At 42.2% G+C, this 18598-nt stretch overlaps 1 protein-coding gene across 1 annotated transcript in view; it reads left to right on the top strand.

Annotated features, from left to right (window-relative positions):
- The first annotated feature begins 439 nt into the window (after positions 1–439).
- The window catches only part of smyd1a (SET and MYND domain containing 1a), an 18610-nt gene continuing 451 nt past the window's right edge, over positions 440–18598 (top strand). Inside the window, exons 1-9 of the mRNA XM_078271585.1 lie at positions 440–576; positions 3754–3930; positions 9792–10005; positions 10458–10588; positions 11262–11300; positions 15656–15851; positions 15981–16073; positions 17490–17653; positions 18581–18598. The exon at positions 18581–18598 is cut by the window's right edge and continues 151 nt beyond it. Coding sequence (XP_078127711.1) covers positions 440–576; positions 3754–3930; positions 9792–10005; positions 10458–10588; positions 11262–11300; positions 15656–15851; positions 15981–16073; positions 17490–17653; positions 18581–18598 — 1169 coding nt within the window. The remainder of the gene's footprint in view (positions 577–3753; positions 3931–9791; positions 10006–10457; positions 10589–11261; positions 11301–15655; positions 15852–15980; positions 16074–17489; positions 17654–18580) is intronic.

Raw genomic sequence — 18598 nt, 5'->3', positions numbered from 1 at the left:
ACCTTCACTGTACTGTGCAATGTATTTTGTATGAAAAAGATACATCACAGAGGCTGCTATTGAATGTGAGTGGCTCTGTTTCCTGTTATGTGCATCTGACAGACAGCCACAGCTGCCCCAGACCAAAATATCACAGGAGGAACCAACCCAAACAAGGGGACGACACCCATGAACTACCTCTACCTCTACCACGTCCCCCAGCCCCTCTCATTTCCCACTGCTCACCCCCTTTCTCGCTTTAGGGAGGTGGTACAACCCCTAGAGGGGGTGAATTTATTTTTGGCTACTGCAGGACTCGGGCTACGTAGAGAGGGGGAAAGTGCTCCTGACAATTTCAAGAGAACCCTCCACTCCATGTGGCTTGTTTAGTCCCTGATCCCTCTGCCAGTCCCACCCTCAGCAGCTTTCTCCCTCCTCTGTGTTTTGTTTAGCCAGTGCGATGACTGTAGGGAACATGGAGAGTGCTGAGCTGTTTGATGCTGGGAAGAAAGGTCGAGGCCTAAGGGCCAACAAAGAGCTCAATGCTGGGGAAGTGGTCTTCGCCGAGCCCAGTTTCTCTGCTGTGGTCTTCGACAGGTACGAGGCTCCCGGTTGTTGTAGTTTTTAGACTGTAGATGTACAGGTAGGAAGACTGATCTTTTCTCACTGAGCATGGCTTTGCAGATCTAGCTTACACACTGCAGGTGCGTTGTGGACAGTAGGTCAGGCTTCTCTGGGCTGTGACCTCATTTCTAGATGCCCATATTCTCATGACATCAGCAATGAGAAAGCTGACAAGGTGTCATGTGAGCTTGAGCATGACATACTTTTGGATTCAGTTTTCAAGAGCAAGGAGGCTCTATCTCAAAAGGATTATGACACCTTGCAAGCTTTCAAATTTGTTTCTTAAATAAAAAATTAGGAGATTCCAGTGACCTCAGAGGGTTAAAAATCTCTGCAGTAGTGGAATAGAGAAATTACTTTTTTTTTCTGTCTACATGCAGTAGATTAATGTCTATTGAGTCTGTATGTGCTTTGAGACATTGGTCTTACCTCTATTGTTTATACATTATTCATATGCTACACTTACAGCGCTTTTTGTGTAGTGTGACAGTTAGCAGACCCAAGAAGTCTGGATGGTTCATAATGTTGGTCCCTAAACCATGCAGTGCATTATAAGCCAATTGTATTTTAAAACTAAAAGGAGAGCGCAGACCTCCGGCAAAGGGCATGTCGTGTATCGCAGTGTTAATAAAAGTGAAAAATATTTTTTTGTATCCGCCCCGTGATTCGGATCCGCTCCAAAATTGGATATGTTCTTCCTTGGGCCATGCTACACCCTTTCACCAAGTCTGGCTAGTATTCTTCCAGTAATCCTGACAAACAAACCGAACTGAAAGCATAAACTCCTTGCCGGAGGTAATAAATTTGAAGTCAGTGTAAATCTGATCTGACAACTGGACTGATGTGGTCCCTCTTTGTCTCTGTGAGGACCCTAGCAGCAGTATTCTGAATAAGCTGTAGCTATCTGAGTGAGTTTTTAAAGAGGCCACGTTAAAGTCTTAAAGGTGCAATAAGTGATGCTGCGCAAAGATTGTTGATATTTGAACTCAACTGCTAAACAAATACAACTTCAGAAGCTCCACCCCCCAGATTCACTGACAAATAACTACTGGCCGCTGGCACATTCGGAAGCTAGCCTGGCTCTGTCCAAAGTTCAAAAATACACCCAACAGCACCTCTAAAGCTCTTAACACTTTGTATCTTGCTTGTTTAAGAAGTACTTAAACATAGTGTGAGAGGTCCCTGTGAAGATTTGAACCAAAGAAAACTAAAGTGATTGAAGAGGCAAAGGAGGGTTAGTGCTGGATGACAGAGCTGTTCCCCTGCTTTCTGTCTTTATATTGTACTAAGCTAAGCTAACCGGCTTCGGGCTCTAGCTCCATACATTTCCTGCACAGACATGAGATTGGTATCATCTTCTCATTTGCCAAATTGCTCAATCATTCCTTTAACGTCAGGAAAGTTTGGCACATCCAATGATTTGTTCAATGTACTTACTATAGGACCATAGCCCATTGTCTGCATAATTTCATAATTTTGTTAAAAAACTAATTTGTTTCGTATGCACTTTGTCCTTGAATGTGTTGTGCCTCCTGGAAGGTTTGTATTGTTTGAGTGTTTGCCTTTTATTTAGTAGTTTACTAGTTTATTTACTTACTTATTTACTTATTAATTATGCTAAGATGTTCTGTCGTTAACCGTTATCTTAGATGTGAAATTATGTTAAGTAGTAGTAGCAGGTAGTGTCGTAGTAGATTTTTTCATGAATGAGAAGAGAATGTCTAATAATTAGGGGCTGTCAATCAATTTAAATATTTAATTGCCATTAATCACATGATTGTCCATAGTTAACTTTGGATTAATCGCACATTAAGTTTGTATTGCTCCTATCAACGTGGGAGCAGACAAATATGCTTGCTTTATGCAAATGTTTGTTAATATTGCAATAATCTAAAACAATGACAAATACTGTCTAGAATATTCTCGAGAATAACGAATTGAAGGTACTCTATGCTAACAAATATGCTGAAAGCATAACATGGCCTTCTCAAGCCCATCAAGCAACAACAGATGGAAATATTGACCTCTGTGTTAATCGTGCATCAATAAACTTAGTGGCATTCAAAGGAATTTGCGTTAACTCCTTAGCGTTCATATTGACAGCCCTACTCATAATTAACTATTGTAACTTACTATTGTTAGTTAGATGTTCCAACAGGTTTTTCTCATGAATAACTTCTCACCTGGTCTTCTGTCTTATGGGCTTTCATATCTTCAACAGATGTGTTTCCTTTTTAAACCTGGAGCATCAAGTAACATTCAACATTTAATCAAGTAGAGTAATGCAGCTGCAGCTTTTACATTCTGCAACATACACAGTGTTCTGCACCTTTCTTGAAAAAGGTTGGTGGGTAATAAAGTTATAGTGAGTGCAGTCTGGTCCGTCTATTTGCTGGAATGCCAGACATAGATCTGGTAGCATAGTGTTTGAGCCATATAAGAGCTAGTAGCTGCAGGAGTTTACTCACTGAGGGTGTCCAATACAGTAGGCATGCACTGAGGCGATCTGCATAATGTAAGACAGTAAGACAGGTATGTGTCTGTGTGTGTGTGTGTGTGTGTGTGTGTGTGTGTGTGTGTGTGTGTGTGTGTGTGTGTGTGTATGTGTGTGTGTGTGTGTGTGTGTGTGTGTGTGTGTGTGTGTGTGTGATGCTGCATAGGGCTTTGCTGTGTTCCAACACTCATCCGAAGCATTACCAAGTCTGTTCACTGTCCCTTTGGACTATGTGCAAACTGTTTACACACACAGATACACTGAGAACGGTGTGTTCACTTCACACAGTACAAGCATTTCTGTGTCGTTGACATCCAAATAGGTAAAAGAACAAGGATAGAAAAGTTCTGTGTAATCATGCTTGCAAATCTGGATTTACTTTTCTTAACTTTTTTGAAAAAATACTATATACTATATAAAGTATATGTACGTACATATGTATGTAGTGTATGTACAGTGTATGTGTATATGTCTTATTTACACATACTGTATATTGTATGCATATGAATGAATGAGTGAATACAAATTTTATTTTTGTCACACTGTGCCCAAGACACAACAAATTCATTGAAGCTACAAATCTTGAATGTCAATCAATGAACGATGTTTGAAGTTCAACTGTAATAGTTTCTTTGTTTTGTCTGTTTCCCTCTCAGTTTGGCCACTCAGGTGTGCCACAGCTGTTTCCGGCACCAGGCCAATCTGCACCGCTGTGCCCAGTGTAAGTTTGCCCATTACTGTGACCGCACCTGCCAGACTGCATGCTGGGATGAACACAAGCAGGAATGTGGAGCCATTAGGAAGATCAGCAAGGTCCCCAGCGAGAATGTTCGGTAAGGAAAACTGAGTCTATCCTGCGTGGACCTGAAGAATCTGCAGGAGTATCGAAGCAAATAAGAGACATAAGTATTTGATTTTTAACAGCCACTGAATAGTTAATATTGAAATATTTTAATTTGAAAACCATGTATTCGCCTCTCCGGGAACCATTACCTTATGTGTCCCTATGAACCTGAGGGCTGTGTTGTCTGGACCCTGGTGCTCCTGGTAGGGTCTCCCATGGCAAAGTGGTCCCAAGCGAGGGGCCAGACAAAGAATGGTTCAATAACCCTATGAATCAACGAGGTAGAGTTGGAGTTACCCTGAAAGCCTGGGGCCCCCGCCTGGAGCCAGGCCCAGATGGAGGGCTTGTCAGCGAGCGCCTGGTTTCCGGGTTTGCCATGGAGCCTGGCCGGGCTCAGTCTGAAGAAGCAACGTGGCACCCCTTCTCCATCCCATGGGCCCACCACTTGCGGGAAGAACCGCTGGGGTTGGGTGCGCTGCTACACGGGTGGCAGTGAAGGTCAGGGGCCTTGACGGACCAGACCCGGGCGGCAGAGGGTGGCTCTGGGGACGTGGAACGTCACCTCTCTGTGTGGGAAGGAGCCGGAACTTGTGCGGGAGAAGGAGCGCTACCAATTAGATCTGGTGGGGCTTACCTGTGGCACAGTCTCGGTTCTGGAACCGTACTCCTGGGTAGAGGTTGGACTCTTTTCTTCTCAGGAGTTGCCCAGGGTGTGGGGATACTCACAAGTCCCCGGCTGAGCGCCGCTACGTTGGAGTTTACACCGGTGGACGAGAGGGTCGCCTCCCTACAGCTGCAAGTTGTGGGGGGAAAAAACTCTGACTGTTGTTTGTGTATATGCACCAAACAAAAGCTCGGAGTATTCAGCCTTCTTGGAGACCCTGAATGGAGTCCTGCATGGGGCTCCAGTAGGGGACGCCATAGTTCTGCGTGATTGGGAGGCATGGCCTCCCTGATCTTAACCCAAGCGGCCGTTTGTTGTTAGACTTCTGAGCTAGTCATGGATTGTCTATAATGAACACCATGTACGAACATAGGGATGCTCATAAGTGTACCTGGTACCAGAGCACCATAGGCCGAAGGTCGATGATCAATTTTGTAATTGTATCTGATCTGAGGCCGCATGTTTTGGACACTCGAGTGAAGAAAGGGGCGGAGCTGTCAACCGATCACCATCTGAGTTGGGTCAGGGGGTGGGGGGAAGATTCTGAACTGGGAACATCTGGAGGAGGCCCCTGTGCGACAGACCTCCGGCAGAGCTTTTTGTCCATCCCTGTGGAGGTTGGGGGCATTGAACCTGAGTGGGCAATGTTCAAAGCTTCCATTGCTGAAGCAGGGAGCTGTGGTCTCAGGGACTTAGGTGTCTCAAGGGGCAGTAACCCTCGAACACCGTGGTGGACACCGGTGGTCAGGGAAGCCGTCCGACTGAAGAAGGAGTCTTTCCGGGATATGTTATCCCAGAGGAGGCAGTACCCTGCAACTGCCTACCCGAAAGGGCCCGATGGGCCCGAAGGGCCTGAAGGGCTGCAGCCTCTGCCGTGAAAGAGGCAAAGCAGTGGGTGTGGGAGAAGTTCATTGAAGACATGGAGAAGGATTTTCGGTCGGCACCAAGGTGCTTCTGGAAAACCGCTCGCCACCTCAGAAGGGGGGATTGGGGAACCTTTTAAGCTGTGTACATTAAGGATGGGACACTGTTGACCTCAATTGAGGAGGTAATTGGACGTTGTTACGAGCACTTTAAAGAACTCCTGAATCCAATACTAACCAACTAACACACCCTCTATGTTAGAGTTCAGCTGGAGGATCATGGGTGATTGTTGTCAATTTCCCTGGTGGATGTCACTAAGGTAGTCAAAAAACTTCACAGTGGCAAAGGGGTTGTTAAGATTGTCCAGAAATGCTGAAAGCTCTGGGTGTAGAGGAGCTGTCTTGGATGACACACCTCTTCAACATTGCGTGGAAGTTTGGGACAGTGCCTAAGGAGTGGCAGACCGGGGTGGTGGTTCCCCTGTTCAAAAAGGGGGACCAGAGGGTGTTACATTACACGGGTATCAGACTTCTCAGCCTCACTGGTAAAGTCTACTCCAAGGTGCTGGAAAGGGGGTTCGGCCAATAGTCAAACCTCAGATTGAAGCGGTACAATGCAGATTCCGTCCTGGACGTAGAACAACGGACCAGCTCTTCACTCTCGCAAGAATCCTGGAGGGGGCCTGGGAGTATGCCCATGTGTTTTGTGGATCTGGAGGCATATGATCGGATCCCCCGGGAGATATTGTGGGAGGTGCTGCCGGAGTATGGGGTGAGGGGGCCCCTTTCCAGGGCTATCCAATCTCTGTACAACCAAAGCAAGAGCTGTGTCCAGTAAGTCGGACTCGTTTCAGGTGAGGGTTGGCCTCCGTCAGGGCTGCGCTTTGTCACCAATCCTGTTTGTGATATTCATTGACAGGATATCAAGGTGTAGTCATGGTGGGGAGGGTTTGCAGTTCGGTGGGCTGGGGATCCCATCGCTGCTTTTTGCAGATGATATGGTCCTGATGACATCATCGGCCTGTGACCTTCAGCACTCACTGGATCGGCTCGCAGCCGAGTGTGAAGCACCTGGGATGAGGATCAGCACCTCTAAATCTGAGGCCATGGTTCTCGGCAGGAAACCGATGGAGTGCCTACTCCAGGTTGGGAATGAGTCCTAACCCCAAATGAAGGAGTACCTTGGGGTCTTGTTCGTGAGTGAGGGGACGATGGAGCGGGAGATTGGCCGTAGAATTGGTGCAGCGGGGGCAGTATTACACTCACTTTATCCCTCCGTTGTGACGAAAAGAGAGCTGAGCCAGAACGCAAAGCTCTGGTAAGGATGCCCCCTGGGCGCCTCCCTAGGGAGGTGTTCCAGGCACGTCCAGCTAGGCGAAGGCCTCAGGGAAGACCCAGGACTAGGTGGAGGAACTAAATCTCTGGGAAGGCCTGGGAAGGCATCAGAATTTATTTGTTGTGAAGAAATGAAAATATGACAAAACCTGAATTTTCTTCTTTTTTTTATTTTTATTTTTTTATCCAAAAATTAAAGTTAAACAAAATATACATAGCAACATCTATAGTAGGCAATCGAGCCTGAATGCAATCGAACCAACTTCTGGTCAGAGAACGGTCTATTAGTTATATGATCCAAGAAAGCTGCTCGAAAATTGAAACTCAAAGATGACTGCCAGGGAGAACGATGGGAGTCGCCCAGTTTTCAACTTCAATTATTAATTTATTTATCTGAATTTGGCCAATTTGATTTTGAACAACCTGAATTGATTTATTTTTCAAATTTTGTAACTTGAAGTTTTGGATCTGAATTTGTGACCACTGAAAAGAGTATATTCAAATTCAGCTTTTATAATTGCAAATCAAGAGATGAATTCACAATAAATACATTCAGTTACATGGCTTTCAAAGTAAAATATTTCAATATTAAGATTCAGTGGCTTCAAATACTTATGTCTCTTATTTGCTTTCATAAAGGAGACAGATGAAATGAAAGCTGTAGCTTAGACATTTACGCACAACAATCAGTCACTCTCTGGTGAATATATTACTGCAAGGGAAGAAATCATAAACTGAAGCTCCTGTCTTGCGGAACAAGATGTTCTCCTTGTCTCAACTATGACACTGTTACTTTGTTCATGCCTATTCTGTTCAGTGGTTTAACATCTATGATTGGAACAATTATTAAATATCTTCAAGTAGTGACCTCAGAAGGTTGGGACAGTTGCCTTTACAATTCAGAATAGCAAATGTAAGACCACTTCAAATAATGGTTAACAGATATATATCTGGTCAGTTGGTCAGCAACATATCTCAACAACTGCTGGCCACATGGGTATGACATTTTATATGGGTGTTCTGTGTGCCCAGAGGATGATTTTAGTGTCCCTACCTGACTGTTCCTCTAAAACACCTCTGTGTCTCAAACACAGAGGGATGGATTTCCATGAAATTTGTTGTGGATATGTTCCACAAAGGGTGAATTCTAATGTTTTTTAGTTGTTTTTTTTGGTCACCACCACTTTGTTCGAGACTGAAACTATTACAATTACATTTATACAGACAGTCATGGTGCACAGAGGATGAATCCTACTGGCTTTGGTGATCCCTTGACCTTTCCTCTAGCACCACCATGAGAATGACATTTGTGGTTTTGAGTGACATGTCTAAACAAAACTAACTATTGGATGGATTGCCATTTGGACACACTTATATCTCTCCCTGAATATGTTTGGTAAAAACTAGCAGCATTATCAGGTAAAAATGTCTGTCCCATTTTTGTCCAATAATGTGGTTTATGACGTAATACCTGCAAAAGTGACAATACTGTACTTTCTGATTAGTGCTATTCAGCAAATGTTGGCATGCTAACACACGGAACTAAGATGGTGATCATGGTAAACAATTGTACCTGCTTTACATCAGTATGTTTATGTTAAAGCACCACCGTGCCTAAGTACAGCCTCACAGAGCTAATCGTATGACTGTAGACTTAGTCTTGATGATGACGGAGATTCAAATGTAATTCCACAATCAGGCCAAAATTTCCACCTAGACAAATACAAATTTGTCAGGCTGCCATGAAATGTACAAAGCAAATCAGACGGTCATCAGAAGAACAATTTTGATTTCAATGGCATTGTTACCTTTTCTTTACTGCAAATCAATGACTTATGATGATTATTCATGTTCCACAGAGGATGAACAAACTTAATGATAATCCTATAATGGCCATTCCAAAAATGTCAACTATCCACATAACACCATCTTCTCATCTAATTGACAGATTGTCATTTGACATTCAGACAGAAGAAGTAATTGAGGCACATTAGCTGGGACGGTCTAATCCAAGGAGTGAATGTGATGGAACTGTTGATGCTGGCCAATGGAACAGTGGTGTATCCTGACAAGATGATACACATCTATCTATGATAGGCCATATTTGTTGCCCTACAATAGAAAATGTGTCAGTATGTTATTTGATCATTTAATCAGAATACAGCATAGAAAATCTGCTTAGAAATATAAGCAATATTGGATAGGCTAGAACAACATAATGCAATTTTGCTAAATGAAACATCACGTTCATTATTAGTTTCACTTGTTTTAATTTTTAAAACAAATTGTATATCTGAATACAATACACATTTTCCATAGGCTCAGTCTGCCACTTTTTTAAAAACAATTCAAGTGCTAGTTCCATGGTAACAGAATTTTGGATAGTCATCATGGCAACATTAATTGGTCATGTGACAAGGGCTGGGAAGATTGGCAGAACAGGCAGCCAAGTGACAGTACTCTGATCTGATGGAAATCACAATTGTCAGATTGAAAGCACTCTAGCCCAATGGATTGGGGGGGGGGGGGCACCAGGGGGGGTGCTGGTGCAAGTGCCACCCCGTGCCCCCCGTCTAGTCCCCCTGCTGTGGAACAACCTCCCTCTGAATATGAGGATGGGGGGATTTAAGGAAGAACAGGTCTGAGCTTTGGCTGATGTCCGGTGTAAGCTGACAGACAGGTTCTTTAAATCATTACATTTAATAATATATTTATATCTGCGATGATTTGATAGGAGAATTTATTTTGACTTCTCCTGTAATGTAATTCTGTACATTATGTGATGCATCATGTATTGTCTGTTAGGCTTATTGTCTTAGAACCTTGTTGGGAAAAAATGTTACTTAAACATCAATCAATCAATCAATAAATAAATCAATCAATCATATTTATTATTAGAGGATGTACACAGATGTTGATTGACAACAAGAAATTGTGCTTGTGTGATAATATCTGAATATGACAGTGATGTCTCTCTCCCTTACCCAGTCTGGCCGCCCGTGTGCTGTGGCGTATATACAAGGACACAGGCATTGTGTCAGACAGCCAGCTGATCTCAGTGGACCACCTGCAGGACCACGTGGCTGACCTACCTGAAGAAGACCTCAAGCAGCTCAAGACTGACGTGCACACCTTCCTAGAATACTGGTCTTGTGGAAGACAGCAGCACTCGGCCGACTACATCTCACACATCTTTGGCATTGTAAGAACAAATGTCTCATTATGCACTAGTGCTTCATGAGTATGGAATTCATTTGTTGTAAATTCACCTCTTTGCAATTAAAAATATAAAATTTCTTGATTTGCTTTTCAAAAGCAGAATTGGAATATTTTTTTTATTCACTTGTCACAAATTCAGATACAAGTAAAATATTTCAATATTAAATATTTAGTGGCTGTTCAAATTCTAATACTTATGTCTCTTATTTGCTTCCATACAAGAGACAGATGAAATGAAAGTTGTCTCTCTCTGGTGAATATATTACTGCAAGGGAAGAAATCATAGAACCTGAAGCTCCTGTCTTGCAGAACAAGCTGATCTCAACTCTGAGAAAGTGCAATAGGAAAGACAGCTTCAGAAATAAACCTGGGTACTTTGTTTCTCCCATACCCCCACCTTCCCTCCCACCCTTCCCTCTCTATTTGTCTCTGTAGATCAAATGTAATGGATTCACACTGAGTGACCAGAGAGGCCTGCAGGCTGTTGGTGTGGGACTTTTCCCCAACCTTTGTCTGGTCAACCATGACTGTTGGCCCAACTGCACCGTCATCCTCAACCACGGCAAGTAGGTATCCAAGCTACCGCTCCTGTAAAATCACAATGAGAGATCTCTGTGTAATTATCTTATAAATAAGTAACTAAAGCTATTGTGCTATTGTGTACTATTTTATAGTAATGAAAGGCTGTTACATTCGAGCCATTGCCAAATAAGCTTCGCAAAACTCTCTCTGTATTTCCCAGTATGGCTATGTTTACAAAATGGGCCAGCGGGATTCGTGCGCAGCAGCTTGAGTGATGCGTTTTACACCACTGCTGAGAAAGGACAACGGCAGCATTCAGCTTTGGAGACAAAGAGGACATACACATTACAATATGATTAACTCTTCTGAAGAGTCCATCATGTTTTTTTTTAATTCTCCATGTCCGCCATGATTTGACAGGATAAACGCTACTAGCAAGTGCATGGAGGAGGTGGGTGGGGGGTGGTACATGATCCCCGAAGGCTTGTATCATGTGGATGCGCCGATAGTTTTGTTGTAATTACTTAGAATTCCTCATGGGGGCGACAGAAACTACTAAGCTACGAAGAAAATGAATTATGAGCACAACATTAAGTACAATAACAAAACTAGATTTTGTGGACCATAATGAATTGTTGATGCTTTATTTGAAACAAAAGACCAGTATAATTCATATAACTGTTTAAATGAATTGACACTTTGCTTCTTTTTTTGCAGCCAGGCAGCGGTGAGCTCCGCTCTCCACTCTCAGAGGAGGTACGTATTACAGCTGATCAGCCCTCAACCTCTGTTACATGATGTGGTTATAAGGGGCTGAAAAATGTGTGTGCTAAATCCATTTTGTCTATTAAAAACTAGATAGAATTACAACATAAAATATGACCTATAGCAAGATTTGTTTCATGACCACTCAAACGTTTACAGCATTTCATTCAATCATCTTCATTTAATCATCTCTTAAAGGTCCCATGGCATGAAAATTTGACTTTATGAGGTTTTTTAACATTAATGTGAGTTCCCCCAGCCTGCCTATGGTCTCCCAGTGGCTAGAAATGGCGATAGATGTAAACCAAGCTCTGGGTATCCTGCTCTGCCTTCGAGAAAATGAAAGCTCAGATGGGCCGATCTGGAATCTCCTCCTTATGACGTCATAAGGGGAAAGGTTACCTCCCCTTTCTCTGCTTTGCCCGCCCAGAGAATTTGGCCCACCCATGAGAGCGAGAGAGAGACATCATGGCTTGAAAACAAGCGAAGCATGGCAGCTGGTCAAGGCCACACCCCCACCCTCCACCTTGCCTCTCTCCTCCTCAATAGCGTTTAAAGCTACAGACACAGAAATGGCACATACTAAGGAAAGCTCATTGTGGGACTGGCTCTAGTGGCTGTAATTCTGCACCAAGGCTGAACTTCGGGAAAGAGACTTCAGATAAAAGTATTAGGGGACCACTAAGGCCTATATAAAAGCATCCAAAAAGCAGCATGTCATGGGACCTTTAAGTCACGACGACGAGAAAAGAGCTGCAAACCGCTGTACACAGCTGTTCCTATGCGCCTCCCCCTGCTGATTTTGAGTGATTTTTTTGTGAATGCTCTGATGATTATGAGCTCTTCATTTACAAATGAAGCTCTGAATATAACACATGAAATGTAACAAACTTCACACAATAATATAAAAAACATTCCCCAGTCTAAAATAGGTATTTTTTTCTCCCCAACCATCTGGCGACCCCCATAAAAGATCTCGTGACCCCGTTGGGGGTCCCAACCCCCAGGTTGAGAACCACTGTCATTAATTTAACTAACATGTATAATGATGCCTGATAAAATGCATTGTCGATGATAAATAAACAAATAAAGGGAAGTAATGCATTGAGAAATGCATGAGTCAGCATAAGGTAGTGTATAAATTAAAGGAACAGTTTGACATTTTGGGAAATACACTTTGGTCAGATGAGAAGGTTGATCACTCTCGTGTCGGTAAGCTAAATATGAAGCTAGAGTCAGCAGATGGTTAGCCTAGCTTAGCATAAAGGCAGGAAGCAGGGGGAAATGGCTAGCTTGGCTCTGTCCATGGTTTGTATATGGCTTCAACTGGTACTGATTTTCAGTGTTGGGCAAATTACTTCCAAAATGTAATACATTATAGATTACTAGTTACTGTCATTTGAGAGTAATTAGTTATATATAACTAATTACCCTATTACCCCTATGTTCGAGTAGAACTACATGAAGCAGGTACAATTCAGAGACAGTAATATTGTAATATTACTGTCTCTGAATTGTAATGCGTTACACTACTTTTGCATTACTTTTGAGTTACTTTCACCAAGATAACAGCGGAAGTTTGATTTGGCAGCTAGCTTGTGAATTTCACCACCAGATCAATAAAGTCTCCTCTTTATCCACTGTACATCATAGATTATTCATAATATTTTGTATAATTAATATGAATATGCAAAGTAACTAAAGCTATAAAAATAGGTAAGTAAAACGTACAATAGGCAAGTAGGAGAAAATGAAAATACTCAATTAAAAGTACCTTACATTGTATTGAAGTACGGCATTGTTGTAAAATGTTTGTTTATAGCACTTGAATAAGAAATTCATGTTGTTTAGTTTAAAACACTCTAAGAGGAAATAGTCAATTATAGTGTGATTAAAACTCACTATTTACATTATTTACAGTACTTGATTTACAGCTGATATGTGAAAAGGTACACAACCTTATTTAACAGTAATTTAGTTTTACTGCGAACCGTCACAGGAAGTGCTTTTATTTTGAAGTAGCCTACACGGAAGTTGTCTGTCGTGTACTCGACTCTTGCTAGCTTACTGAGATGAACGTGAGACGGTAGATGCAACATGTCCGTCAAGCTTTAGTTGCTCACTTTCTTGTTTGTAAAACTGCAACATGTTGCACAGTAAATGGTCACAGTAAAAGACAAGCATTTTTGGTTGTCATTCGAAGCCATTCCACTACAGGCATAGTTACTCTCCAGTCTCCACGGCTGATAAAATGGAAATAATATTACAGTTGTGTTCAGAATAATAGCAGTGTGTTTAAAAAAGTGAATAATGCTCAAAATCTTTAGAATAGCTTTTAATTCCATAGTATCAATGCATTGGGAACACTGCACATTCAATTCCAAATCAAAACATGACCAAAATTGATCGTTTGTGTTCTACCTTTACAGAAAGTGAAGAAAAAGGAATGTTAGGCTGTTTTTCTTTACAAACTGTATGAACTGAACTATGTCTCAAGGGTTTGCTTTACTTTGAACCACTGCACTAATATTTAGTTGCATACCCATTATTTCTGAGAACTGCTTCACATCTGTGTTGCACTGAGTCGACCAACTTCTGGCACCTGTAACAGTTTTTCCAGCCCAGGATGATTGAACTACGTTCCACAATTCCTCTGCATTACTGGGTTTTGCCTCAAACAGCATTTTTGATGTCACCCCACAAGTTTTCTATGGGATTGAGGTCTGGGGATTGGGCTGGCCACTCTATAACAATCTCGTTAATCTGGAATCAAGACTTTCCTCGCATACTGGTGTGTTTTGGGTCATTGTCTTGTTGAAAGACCCATTTCAAAGGGATTTCCTCTTCAGCATAAGGCAACATGACCTCTTCAAGTATTTTGATGTATTGAAACTGATCCATGATCCCTGGTATGTGATAAATAGGCCCAACACCACAGTATGAGAAACACCCCCATAACATGATTTTTGCACCACCATGCTTTACTGTCTTCAGTGTACTGTGGCTTGTATTCAGTGCACGGGGGTCGTCGGACAAACTGTCTGCGGCCCCTAGACCCAAAAAGAACAACTTTGCTCTCATCAGTCCACAGAATGTTGCTCCATTTCTCCTTTGGCCAGTCAATGTGTCCTTTGGCAAATTTCAACCTATCCAGTACATGTCTTTTTTTCAGCAATGGGACTTTGCGGGGGCTTCTAGCTGATAGCTTTGCTTCACATAGCCTTCTTCTGATCGTAACAGTACTCACAGGTAACTTTAAGTCTTCTTTGATTTTCCTGGAGCTGATCATTGGTTGAGCCTTTACCATTTTGGCTATTCTTCGATCCATTCGAATGGTAGTTGACCGTTTTTTCCCACGTTGTTCAGGCTTTGGATGCCATTTCAAGGCATTTGGAATCATTTTGGCTGAGCAGCCTATACTTTTCTGCACTTCTTTATATGTTTTCCCCTCTCCAAACAACTTTTTGATCAAAGTCTGCTGTTCCTCAGAGCAATGTCTGGATGGATCCATTTAGCTGAGTATTTCAGTGTGAAATGCACTATAACCAGCATGCACATTTGCTTCCTTCCTTCCTTAAATATGGGCCATAATTGACACCTGTATCTTCACAGAATCAGTCACCTCACTAATTGAACACAACACTGCTATTATTTTGAACATGCCCCTTTCAATTACAGATTCAATTACACAGAATGAGCAGCATCATGTCATGACTGTTGGGACTGTTGGTTTTCTATGACTCTACAACACTTACTAGTAAATTATTTGCCATGTAGAAATATCACTTCTACTGAAAAATTAGATTTATGAGGTTAGTGATGTTGGACTGCTATTATTTTGAACACAACTGTACGTATAGCAAGCCTCAACATTAATTCCTGACATGTTTGTATCTGTCAGCAGCTCGGACACACTGCTGTTGGGACACAGATGTTGTCCGTAGCGTCTCTGGTTCTGGCTCTGACCACGGGAACAGTGCGTGGACAGCTCGCTTCAACGCAGCGTAATAACTCCTGAAAATAATGTCCATCTCGCAAATGTATCTGTCTCTGCAGTCATCTCTCACCCAAAAACAATACACCACTAAATGTTGTGTTAAAATGCGTTGTAACTTGCGTTACTTAGATTGTAAGGAGTATAATATTACCGAAATGTAATTAGTAATGCGTTATATTACTACGTTACAGCAAAAAGGAATACATTACTGTTACTCCAAACACTGCTGATTTTATCATCATTGACACAATATTGGGATTTGGATTGGGATTCCAGTGCAGAGGTTTAACATAAAACATGCATTATTAGAGCCAGAAATAAACCCCCGCCCTGTCCCTCTCTGTCCCAGGATCGAGCTGCGAGCTTTGGGGAAAATCTCAGCGGGTCAGGAGCTGACCGTCAGCTACGTGGACTTCCTCAACTTGTCTGCTGACCGCCAGAGGAAGCTGAAGGAGCGTTACCACTTCGAGTGCTCCTGCGAACACTGCAGCCAGCACATCAAGGACGACCTGATGATGGCTGCTGCAGAGAGCGAGGGGAACAAAGTTGGGTTTGCATATGATACTACTCACACAAAATACAGACTCCTTTTTCTTTTTTTACCCTTTTTTGATTATGAGAATATTGTATATTCAATATATTTTAGCTGTTTTGTCGTTGTGTCTCCCTCTCAGCCCTCTGCTGATCAGGTGAAAGAGGCGACTGCCATCAGTAAAGACTGTCTGGAGAAGATTGAGAGGTCCCGTATTGAGAAGGATTACCACCAGGTACACAACACTGCTTTCAGCTTTTCTCCATTTCTTTCTCTCAAATTTCAACAATTTCTTGTGGAGGTGTTGGGTTGTGCTCCATGATGAAGTTTGGTCTCGTGACTATAGCTACTGAACGCCAATAGTAAATCTTAGCACAACAGAGCAAAAGTGCTTGCTCAATTTCAATTTCAATTCAATTCAATTTTATTTATAGTATCAAATCATAACAGGAGTTATCTCGAGACACTTTACAGATAGAGTAGGTCTAGACCACACTCTATAGTTTACAAAGCCCCAACAATTCTAGTAATTCCCCCAAGCACACGCATTCATTGCCCTTGTGGGGGGAGGGGCTTAGGAGACCGTTTTGGGCTTTAGCGGAAAGGGGGGGAGGGACTGAGAAGATGTCCATGTTCAAATGTTCAAAGTCCTGGATCTTCGCAATCCTACGTACGGCACCTTTAATTATGACAGTTACTATTTGAGATGTGTTGTATTGTCTGTACAGTCATATGTGTCCTTTTATGTCCTAAGATGCTCCGTTGATGTTGTGTTTATGTTTTTATGTTGATTTTATGTCGATTTTAGAATGTTTTTTCTATTACATGTTTGTGTTGTGAAGCAACAGATTGTAGCACAAGACAAATTTCCCCTCAGGGACAATAAAGTGTCTTCTATTCTATTAACGCTCCTGTTGTCCTCAGGTCAAATTTGACCCATTTTCAAAAAGTTTCTATATCAGAAATTTAGGTTTCTCTCAACCAAATTGTCAAAAAATAACGTGGATGGTTCTGTACAACGCTTTTCACATGTAAAATAAATGATCAGTTCATTACTTTCATTGAATTTGTGTGTTTTATTCAAATTTTATAGCATTTGAAAAAGAAAATTGCTCAAAGAACGTTGAAAAAAGTGACAAAAAAAGTCCGAAAAAACTAAAAAAATGTCCAAAAAACGCAGAAAAAACCCAACAAAGACATCATAAAAAGTTATAAAGAACATCGCCCCTGTGAGTAAATTCTAAGTAATGACAACAAAACTGTTGACACATCCACATGAGGGGTGGGGGTGGTGCGCGATCACGGTAGGCTTGCTAGCGTGATCGTGCACCACCTCCACCCCTCCTCCACGCAGCTGCTAGTAGCCAAGGAGGACACGGAGGATTAAAAAAACATGATGGACTCTTCAGAAGAGGTCATTATCTTCACTCAAGCTCCTGTGCGGGAAAGTCACCGGACGACACAATCTTCTGATCATAGCCATACTGAGACATGCAGAGAGAGTCTTAATTAGCTTTGTAGCAACTCATTTGGCAATGGCTTGAATGTAATGGACGTTTATTAATATCAAAAAGTTACGCACTAAAGCTTTAATATGCTTCACCTTTTTTTTGTCTTTCCCCTGCACTGTGTTCTGTCTGTCCTCTCTCAGGTGATGAAGTTGTGCTGTGAGTGTCTGGAGAAGCAGGGGAACGTCCTGGCTGACACTCACCTGTATAAGCTGCGTGTGCTCAGCGTTGCCAGTGAGGTGCTGTCATACCTGCAGTCCTTCCCTGACGCTGCCACCTACGCCCGCAGGATGGTGGAGGGATACACGTGAGTGCTGACACACTGACATAAACACAAAATATACACTGAGACAAGATCAGTATGAAATTATTGTTAAGAACTATGTAAAAACGCCCCATGTTCCATATATATTTACATAGAAACTCCTATGTCATGAATTGAAACCTTTAGAACCTTTAAAACTTTACAGTTGGGTAGGAGAAACCGCTATGAAATCACTCCCTAATACTTTAAAAATGGTTTTGCTTTGCCAGACCTTCCTCCACAGCGCTGCGGAGGAGGGTCTGACTAGTCCACACAGCATTTTGGGATGGGAGAAACACATGCTCTTGTTTATTGGCATTTCTTTAAACCAATCACATTCGTCTTGGGCGGCGCTAAGCGCTGGATGGAGTAACGGCGCCTCTGCAAAATGGAAGAAACATGTTTTTGGTGGAACGCGTACGTTCAAAAGTTGTTTTAGTCGTTCAACAGAAAACTCAGATTGGACAGATAGTCTAGCTAGCTGTCTGGATTTCCCCTGCAGAGATCTGAGGAGCAGTTAACCATAGTCCTCACAAATCCACCGGAGTTTAGTACGCCAACACAAAGAAAGAGGAAGGTGACGGGACATCCGAAAACGGACATCCGGCGGAATTTCCAGCAGAACGAGAGCAGATAAAGACTAAAAATATTAATAATTTCTGGCCACTATAAGATAGGAACTGTAGTTTTGGCAAACATTACTCAGACAGGAGGAATACTGCAATTGTTGGAGACTATTTTCAGCAGCAGTTGAATCCACATTTGGTGCTCTAGTGAGTGTTTCTGGCTCTATCATGTCTTTTTAATAGTTTTGGAGCTCTATGGCACAGATGAATAAGCTATATCAGGCTTTGTATACTTTACACTATACTTGTTAGTAGGATATATTCAGTTTTGGGTTGGGTCTCTTCATGGGATTTGTTCCTGCAGAAAGCTGTACCACCCCAG

The sequence above is a fragment of the Sander vitreus genome, chromosome 16, assembly GCF_031162955.1.
Source record: "Sander vitreus isolate 19-12246 chromosome 16, sanVit1, whole genome shotgun sequence".
Lineage (NCBI taxonomy): Eukaryota > Metazoa > Chordata > Actinopteri > Perciformes > Percidae > Sander > Sander vitreus.
Note: the sequence above shows the minus strand (reverse complement) of the source record. Positions and strands in the feature narration are given on the sequence as shown.